Source organism: Aplysia californica, unplaced genomic scaffold (genome assembly GCF_000002075.1).
Source record: "Aplysia californica isolate F4 #8 unplaced genomic scaffold, AplCal3.0 scaffold00038, whole genome shotgun sequence".
NCBI classification, from domain to species: Eukaryota; Metazoa; Mollusca; class Gastropoda; order Aplysiida; family Aplysiidae; genus Aplysia; species Aplysia californica.
In genome coordinates, this window is record NW_004797308.1 from 655,172 (window position 1) to 664,115 (window position 8,944).

The 8,944-nt window shown below is 40.5% G+C and overlaps 1 protein-coding gene across 1 annotated transcript; it reads left to right on the forward strand.

The window, feature by feature from the left end:
• Positions 1–4,500: 4,500 nt before the first annotated feature.
• On the forward strand, positions 4,501–8,311 carry LOC101856079 (actin-5). Its single transcript, XM_005091952.3, has 3 exons — positions 4,501–4,727; positions 5,074–5,217; positions 7,180–8,311. Exons 1-3 carry the CDS (start codon positions 4,510–4,512, stop codon positions 7,958–7,960), a joined length of 1,143 nt encoding a protein of 380 aa, XP_005092009.1. The 5' UTR covers positions 4,501–4,509; the 3' UTR covers positions 7,961–8,311.
• Positions 8,312–8,944: the final 633 nt, after the last annotated feature.

An 8,944-nucleotide genomic window follows, 5' to 3' on the forward strand; every position in this document is an offset into this window, starting at 1 on the left:
CATGCTTGCGTGTGTGTGTGTGAGTGTGTATGTGCGCACGAGTGTGTGTGTATGTGTTAGTGTGTAGAATGAAAGGTAAGTGGATGGATATGTGTATGAGTATATGTGTGTGTGCGTATGTGTGTGTGTGTGTGTGTGTGTGTGTGTGTGTGTTCATGCTTGCGTGTGTGTGTGAGTGTGTCTGTGCGCGTGAGTGTGTGAGTACGTGTTAGTGTGTAGAATGAAAGGTGAGTGGATGGATATGTGTATGAGTTTGTGTGTGTGTGTTCGCGCACGTGTGTGTGTGTGTGTATGTGTGTGTGTGTGTGTGTGTGTGTGTGTGTGTGTGTGTGTGTGTGTGTGTAGGTGAAGAGATGCATTAAATATTTTCCATGGGTTTTAAAACACTGTCTATTTTTATGTCTTGACTTTGTCAAACAAACTACCAGAAAGCCCACTTTTCAAGATGGTGAGTAAATAACAGGTATGAAAGAAATAATTGTGTCAGGAGTTTGGAGAAAATGGTTAGGCGAAAAAGATGTGGGGGGCTTTAGATGTGGTTGAAAGTAACTTATTTGGTCTATGTGTGCATATCTAAAATTTTGTTTAAAAATCCAGATTTAAACGTTAAAAATACCTGTCAAAAGGTGTGGACCAAACTCCAGCCCCCACCCCCTCCCCCAAAAAAGCAAAAACAAAAACAAAAACAACAACTAAAAGAAAAAGAGAAACAAAAAACTGGCAAATAGAGAAACAATATAGATCACGCCCACTCCACCCCACCCCCGGCCACGCCCCCTTTCACGTCGAACTTCAAAGTACCGCATATTATTGTCAAAATGGCTACAATCAACTGCACCACAGCAGTTAAGGCGTTACACTTAAGGCAAAAAGGGCGTTACACGACTTTTTGGGGGGAGGGGCAGTTAAATTGAACCCCAAAAAACTACAACACTAAAACCAAAGTTAACATCAAACAAACTATCCAGTAGCGCCCGATACATTGACCAAACGTGCTTTACTGCTTTCTTTCAGCCACATTCCTGATTTTATGGTAGGTAAGATCTACACCTAGCCTTCTCGGATAAGGGTGAAAAATCTCGGAGGTCCCGTTTGCAAGTTGCACACGTTAAAGATCCCTTGGTGGTCCAAAATCGAAAAGAGTAGGCTTCGGCGCCACCCGGGCAAAATTCAAATTTTTTCTTCTTCTTCTTCTTCTTCTATCCCGTGGTTGGGGCAACCGTTGGGGCACCACTGCATTGGAAAACCAGCTCTCGCCATCTATTTTTGTCCTCTGCTCTCCTCAGATTGTCACCCATCGTCTTTCCTGTCCACTCTGTAACGTTGTCCTCCCATCTCCTTCTCTGCCTTCCTCTTTTTCTCTTTCCTTGTACGGTTCCTTGCAGGATTGTTTTGGCAAGTCCTGTGGATCTTGTGACATGCCCATACCATTTTAGTTTTCGTCTCTTCACTGAGGTCAGTAGATCTTCATATTGCGTTGGTGATTCTCTTTCGTACTTCAGCATTTGAAACGTGGTCTTTGTACGAGATGTCAAGGAGTCTGCGGTAACATCTCATCTCTGTGGTCTGAATCTTTTCCTCTAATTCTAATTTTTTTGACTCACCACATGAAATGACAAAACATTTCTACCAACTGAAAATGTTTAATGTGTTCCGTGCGTTCATATGACCTTGGGCAGTTGTGAGCTCCGTAAAACACTTACCCCAAAAAATAAAAAAAAATAAAAAAAATAATAGTAATAATAATTTTTAAAAATATGTATATTCCTTTACTGACCTCGACCTTGCTACGGGAGACTCCAGTCGCAGGAGAGCTATATCGCTAGGGAAGTTGCCGGAATGATGAAAGCCCGGATGTATGATGATTTTGACGACTCGCCTCCTTTGCTGGCTCGTGGAAGTGGAAGTCAAATCATGAGCACCCAACACAGCGACGATCGGTTGCCGAGGAGAGCTGAAAGACAACAAATCTAAAAATGGACGGTTGTTCACTTCCAGGGACACTAAACAAACTAGTTTGGATGGTTACATTTGGGGCTTTTTTGGGGGAGGGGGGGGTGTTAGATTTTCTCAGGGTCGGGTTGGGGTAGGGAGTAGGCCTATATAGTCCAATAAGTTCAACCCCCCAAAAAGGTTATTCTGGCAGTTGCCCTTATAAGACCAACGGTTTCTTGATGTTCCGATACACTTCGAAAACTGAAGAAAAAAAAACTTGCACCTTCGGAAATAAATTGCCCACAAAAGGGAACAAGCAGTGACAATTGTCAAGGAATCGGCCTAATAAATGCTAAGCAGGAGGCCTACTAATTACGTTAGTCAGAGGAAGATAAAGTGTAAACATCTTCTCAGGAGATATCAGTACATCTTAGCGTTTACACAAGTGTTCTGCTGGGATCAGGTGACCAAACAAATGGGTGACCGAATGTAAAAATCTACTTTAAAAAAAAGACAATTTGGAGGGGGCAAAATAGAAACCAGTAAGCTCTTAATATTTGTCAGGGCCACTTCCTAGTCAAATATTATTAGTGCCATAAGGAAAATGTGGTATATATATATATATATATATATATATATATATATATATATATATATATATATATATATATATATATATATATATATAATACATATATATGCAATATCAGCCAAATTTGAGTCTGTTTCAGGAGACTTCATGCGGCTCGCTTTATAAAATCTGGTTTGTCGACAATTTGTGTGAATTTGATTATAATAACTTTCAATGCAATCTACCCCTAAATTTGGAGTCCAGTCCTTTTCAACAATTTCAGTAAATGAAGCAGAGACTATCCTTTTAGCACATAGGCCTCTGCTTCGTTAAGTGCCATGGGCCATTTTTGGCGTTGATATAAAGCATAATATTACAACAAAACGCTTATAGTTTTGTATTACCTGAAAGGCTCTCAGTACACTGGATATATGTACCAAGGTACTCGGTGGAACTAAAGACGACGCCCAGGGACTCGGATAAAAATATATATTAGACATGTTAGACACAATATTGGGTGGCTCGAGGGGCTGTAAAGTGGGCGTGCACAATTACGCTATCGCAGGCTGAAGATAGTAAATGACGTAATAATTTAGATGCTGTATAATTTAAATACGGTTGGGTTCGTGAGGACCTAATTTTTTCTCTTTCGTTCTCTTTTTGTCACTTTGATTTCGAGAACTAACTCTTTGTTACTATAAACCAACTTCATTCATCGAGCAGTGGAACCGAACTTTCACGTAATAACACCTCCAACACTACAAACAAGGCGTTCAAAGGCTCTACTAACGGTGACCCCATCATGTCACGTTGACCTCGCTCTAGCTCAGGCCGGGCAAGACCTAAAATAATAGCAGAGACTTTACAGTAACACTGTAATGCAGTACAACTCTCTGAATACAGCAAGACAATGAAAAAATCGCAAGTCGCTTGAGCGCAATTTATGTTTTTGGGTGGCACTGCTTGACCGTGTTCTATGGGCGGACCGCGCCGGTTAACAATTGCACCACGAACGTTACCGAAAGCATCACACTTTAATGTAGGCCCGCGGCTTTTCTTTCCACTCCCTCCCCTCACACAAAAAACAACAACAAAAACAATGTCAGTATATTAACAAACATACGATAATACAACTACACATATCTGTTGTGATCCTTCTTCAACCCTACATATCCTTAAAAGACCGTCATCACAATACTCTATCTCGAGGAGTTCCAGTTGGCTAATGCCTCCTTATACGGCGCTTAAACACAAGACATGCACATTATATAAGGGCAACTTTATGATTGAGATTTCATCACTCTCCTGGGACTCAACGACTACCAGAGGCGTGTGACCTATGATCAAAGACGTAACTTGCTTTAATCTAGAATTTCGTCAAAGTAAATAAAATCCTCGCAGGTAAGTTACTTGCATTTAAATACTGTACGCTGGTTTTTAAGAGGATTATATTTACCTTTATTGTTAGGTTTGAAAGAAGCCATAGGACAAACAAATTGATTTTTTTTGTATGATTGTTTAAACCTAAAAGTATTATCATATTTTCAAACTGTCTTTTCTTGGTGCACATACATTTAAAAAGAAAAATGTGTTGACAATGTGAAACAGGAACCATCATTCTTCAGTTATTTTGAGAAAAAAAATACGAAAAGGATTGAGAAATTGGCCACTACATTGGTCTAGGACGATGAAAAAATGCCGCACCCCTTTTTTCCCCAAATAATTATAATAATAAAGAATTTGATATGCCGTATTCTAATTGCCTGCCAAAATCAAGGCGATCGTAGGTTTAAAAAGATCTGTTGTCCATTTCTCTTTGCCCTTCTTTCCTATCGAATATTTATCGTCCTTTTCTCTCCCTTCTTTTCTTTGTATGTTTATCTCTAGCTGCACTCGTAATATTCGACATTTATATGACCTGTTTTGTTTTGCAAGTGCCATAAAACTGTGACTAAAACTGAAACACTTGTGCCAGCAGACATCACCAGCCAGTGTTCATCAAGATGTCGTCTTTCGGCGTAGAAGAAGAGATAGCGGCCGTGGTGCTGGACAACGGCTCCGGTATGCTCAAGGCCGGGTTCGGGGGCGATGACGCGCCCCGGGCAGTGTTTCCCGCCATTGTGGGACGGCCCAAGTACCGGGGAGTGATGGTGGGCATGGGTCAGAAGGACTGCTACATCGGGGACGAGGCACAGTCCAAGAGAGGCATGCTCAGTATGAGGTCAGTAACAGTTAAACTAGTATGTTGTTATTGTTATTTATCAGTTTTGTCGGTCTGGATTTGTTTGCCTGTGTTGGTCATCAATTGTGTAAATAATAATAAAAATAATAATAATAATAATAATAATAATAATAATGATAATAATAATAATAATAATAATAATAATAACAATAATAATGATGATAATAATAATAGTATCTATCTATCTATCTATCTATCTATCTATCTATCTATCTATCTATCTATCTATCTATCTATCTATCTATCTATCTATCTATCTATCTATCTATCTATCTATCTATCTATCTATCCATCTATCTATCTATCTATCTGTTTTTCTTCGTAGGTATCCCGTTGAAAATGGAATCGTCAACAACTGGGACGACATGGAGAAAATATGGCACCACACTTTCTACAATGAGTTACGCGTTGCACCGGAGGAGCACCCGGTACTCATAACAGAGGCACCTCACAACCCCAAGGCAAACAGGTATGTCATGTAGTTTGTGTATGTTGGTCTGTGGTCTTATTTCATTCATCGCAAAACGATGTGGGTTATGAAAGAGGTGACATCTTTAACTCGGTGTCCATCTCAAGGTAAACTATTATGCCACAGAGAGCTTCGAAAACTAGACATATTGAATAAATAAATAAATAAAAGTAGACGTCGAAAGGCCAAAGACGAGGATTTGAACCCGAATCTTCGGAACAATACTTGGGCGTCTGAGAATATTTTCCTTTCTGAATGCCCCAGACCGGTAAGCCGATATATGCTCATAGCCATACCTTGTGGGGGCTCCAGTGGCTAAGTGAGTAGTGAGTTTTGACTCAAGCAATGTCAAGCAAGTGTCGGTGACACGGGGATCAGATGGGTGGTCACTGGAGTGTGTCCTTGAGCAAGACACGACAACCCTAGCTCAAATTACAGGGCGCTGCACAGTGGCGACCGACAGTGGCATTGTTTGTAAACTGTTCTGTATTTGTGTAATAGTGTGTATTTATGTATGCATTTATGCACGTATGTATTTATGTATGTACGTATTTATAATTATGTATTTATGTATGTATGTTTGCCATTGTAAAACAAAGTGCCCTTCTGGGACAAATAAAAGTGTAATTTATTTATTTATTTATTTATTTTATTTATTTGAGATCGGTGAGCTCACTCTGCAAAGAGCAGAAGCCCTGATCCCGTGGGTGCTAAGGAAATTGAGCCTCCACAGAGAACATCGACTAACTTCGAAAAAAAATAGTACTACTAACTGATAATTATAATATGTTGATGTGCCATGGACCGAGATGAAACTCAACTTGACCCCCCCCCCCCCCCCCCCCCCTCGAAAGAAAAAGCTAGATATGAGGATGTTTTAGACAGAAATCTCATTCGATCATGCCAGGAAATATTATAAGTCCTATTCCGAGAGCAAAAAGGCCTCATTGTGAAAGGGTACTGGCATCACCAAATACCATCATTAGGTGTTAATAAGAGTTCCTGAAATGTAGCAGCTAAAGGGTGTGTACGATTTATGACAGCTCCGAAAGGCATGTAAATGGAACTAATTTCCGTGAGATTTCAACGTGGGTCCAGACAGAGAGGTTTAAGCGCAAATAAATGCACATAGTTTTCGGTCTAGTAAAAACTGAAAATCTTGAATGCTTACGATAACAAAAAGAAATACAAGAGAAGGTAAATTTGCTTTGGGGATTGTAACGAAATTGGACTTTCAGGGAATGTACGTACACTTCTCAATTTGAGATATTCGGCTGAGAGTTTTGACGTGTCGCCGATGACTATTTTTCGGGAGTGACGTAAGCTACACGTATCTTGCTTACGAAGAGCAAGAGCACAGATATAAGTTATATCTATAGACTTGTATTATGATATTCTAGACGGTGCACTTTGGAGTATTTCCGGTTAACCATTTAGCATAATATTATTAAACTCAATTTGGAGCCAAAGGAAGGGCCGCTCGAAATGGACTATGACGAGAATGGTGTTTTGCTCTTCTTTTGAGCGCAAATGGTGCATACACGTTGCAGGGAGGTTTTTGTAGAGAGCAAAGAGCGACGGCCATGACAGTGCGCGGCCAAGGATTTTATAGCTCAAGTCATAGATCATAGAATACGAACTTCTAATTAGCTAAGGAAACAAAACGCTTTCTTCTGTGATAAATGCAAGGGTTTTGGTTTAACAGTAAACATTCCACTTTTTTTTAAAAATTGTGGAGGCTGGAAATTTTGAATAAATTATAATATCAAAATTGAAAATTTATCTTTTTCAAGTGCATTTAGACATCTATTTGCGCAGTCTATATTCACCCCCATTGAACCCCCCTCCTTGTAAAGCCCCTTTTGTGTCCTTTTCATTTACTTTTACACCCAGTTCGCGCTTGACCTTTCCTCCTAACTTTAGAATGTCATTAGACGGTCATTGTTTTATTTTTCTCCCCAGAGAAAAAATGACGCAGATCATGTTCGAAACGTTCAACTCTCCCGCGTTCTTTGTACAGATCCAGGCCGTGCTCTCGCTCTACTCCTCAGGCCGGACAACTGGAGTGGTCAGCGACTCTGGTGACGGGGTCACTCACATGGTGCCAATCTATGAAGGCTATGCTCTACCGCACGCCGTCAAACGAATCAACCTGGCGGGTCGTGAACTCACGCAGTACCTGCAAAGGATCATGAACGAAAGGGGCTACTCTTTGGTCACCTCTTCTGAATTTGAAATCTGCCGAGACATCAAAGAAAAGCTCTGCTACGTCGCTCTGGATTACGAGTCAGAAATGGCTGCGTCTGCCAACTCGTCCAGTACAGAGAAATCCTACGAGATGCCCGACGGAACCGTTATTACTATTGGTAACGAGAGATTTCGCTGTCCGGAACCTCTGTTCCAGCCATCTTTGCTAGGTATGGACTCTGTTGGCATTCACGAGCATCTCTACAACTCTGTCACGGGTTGTGACGTGGATATTCGAAGAGATCTCTACGCCAACACAGTCATGTCAGGGGGCTCAACCATGTTCCCTGGAATTGCGGACAGGATGCAAAAGGAATTATCCGCACTTGTTCCTTCCGCGATCAGGGTGAAGGTCATCGCTCCCCCAGAGAGGAAGTACTCGGTGTGGATTGGGGGCTCTGTCCTCGCCTCTCTCTCCACCTTCCAGCAGATGTGGATCACTAGACAGGAGTACGACGAATCTGGGCCATCCATCGTGCATAGGAAATGTTTTTAATCAGAGTCGTTTTATACTGTATGTAGGCTATCAGGTTTACATTTTTAAACATTACATAACAGAAGCTGACAAGGGCTTACATTCAGTATTGCAAAAGAAAACAAAATCTCCAACACTCCAACCCAACTCAAATAGATTTTGTAATTTATCAATAAAACCATACACAGGACTTTTAGAAAGTGTCAACCATAAGCAATTATTTTAACATCACCAATCTCTAGAATGTCCAACCCTTTTTTTTATTTCGGCCTTCCTCAGTTCTCATCGCCACATCCTAATTCCAAGCTGCATTATTCTGTACTCATTAAAAAAAAACATACCTGCGGGTGGTTAGAGGGCGCCACAAGTTTTACTTCTCTGATTTTTGTTTATTATACTATTCTTCAGTCATATATTATGTACATGTAGGTCTGTCCTTTTTTCCGGAGCAGTGAATAACCGCCATTGTTTTGACGTGTTTCTCTTAACTCAAAGACTCGTATGTAATATACTATATTTTAGGTACCAATACTGTCTCTTAAAAAGAAAAGAGTAACCCCGTTTTGCTCTCTCTATAAAGCGGGGTCTAATTAAGTACAGTCGAACTTACTGAAGACGATCACCCAAGTGGTCTTTTTGGACATTGTCCTTATACATGAAGTATAGATTTAAATGAAAAAGAAAAAAAAAAGGGAAGGGGGGTGGTGGGAAGTGGTCGTTTGTGCGGGTGGTTGTCTTGTACACGTCTTTTGTTGTGTGAACTGTTTTGTAGTTGTCTTTTTACTTTCAAACTCCAGCATCATTAGAGGCCTAGAGACTACGTGCTAATGATACTTTTAATATTTCCCACTAATTGCAACACCAACATAATGTATTAGCCACATATTATAGTGGCGATTAATTTTTTTTTAAAAACGTTTTTCATATGAGGCTTCCCTCTTCCTTTGTCTATGCACTAAAAAAAAGTTAAAGGGTGTTGAGGGGATGGGGGTGGGGGTGGGGGTG

Bases quoted from the DNA above. Each gene is read 5' to 3' on its own strand.
- LOC101856079 (XM_005091952.3), top strand. From the start codon at position 4,510: ATGTCGTCTTTCGGCGTAGAAGAAGAGATAGCGGCCGTGGTGCTGGAC. The intron at 4,728-5,073 runs GTCAGTAACAGT...TTTTCTTCGTAG, and splicing joins AGAGGCATGCTCAGTATGAG to GTATCCCGTTGAAAATGGAA. The intron at 5,218-7,179 runs GTATGTCATGTA...TTTTCTCCCCAG, and splicing joins CACAACCCCAAGGCAAACAG to AGAAAAAATGACGCAGATCA.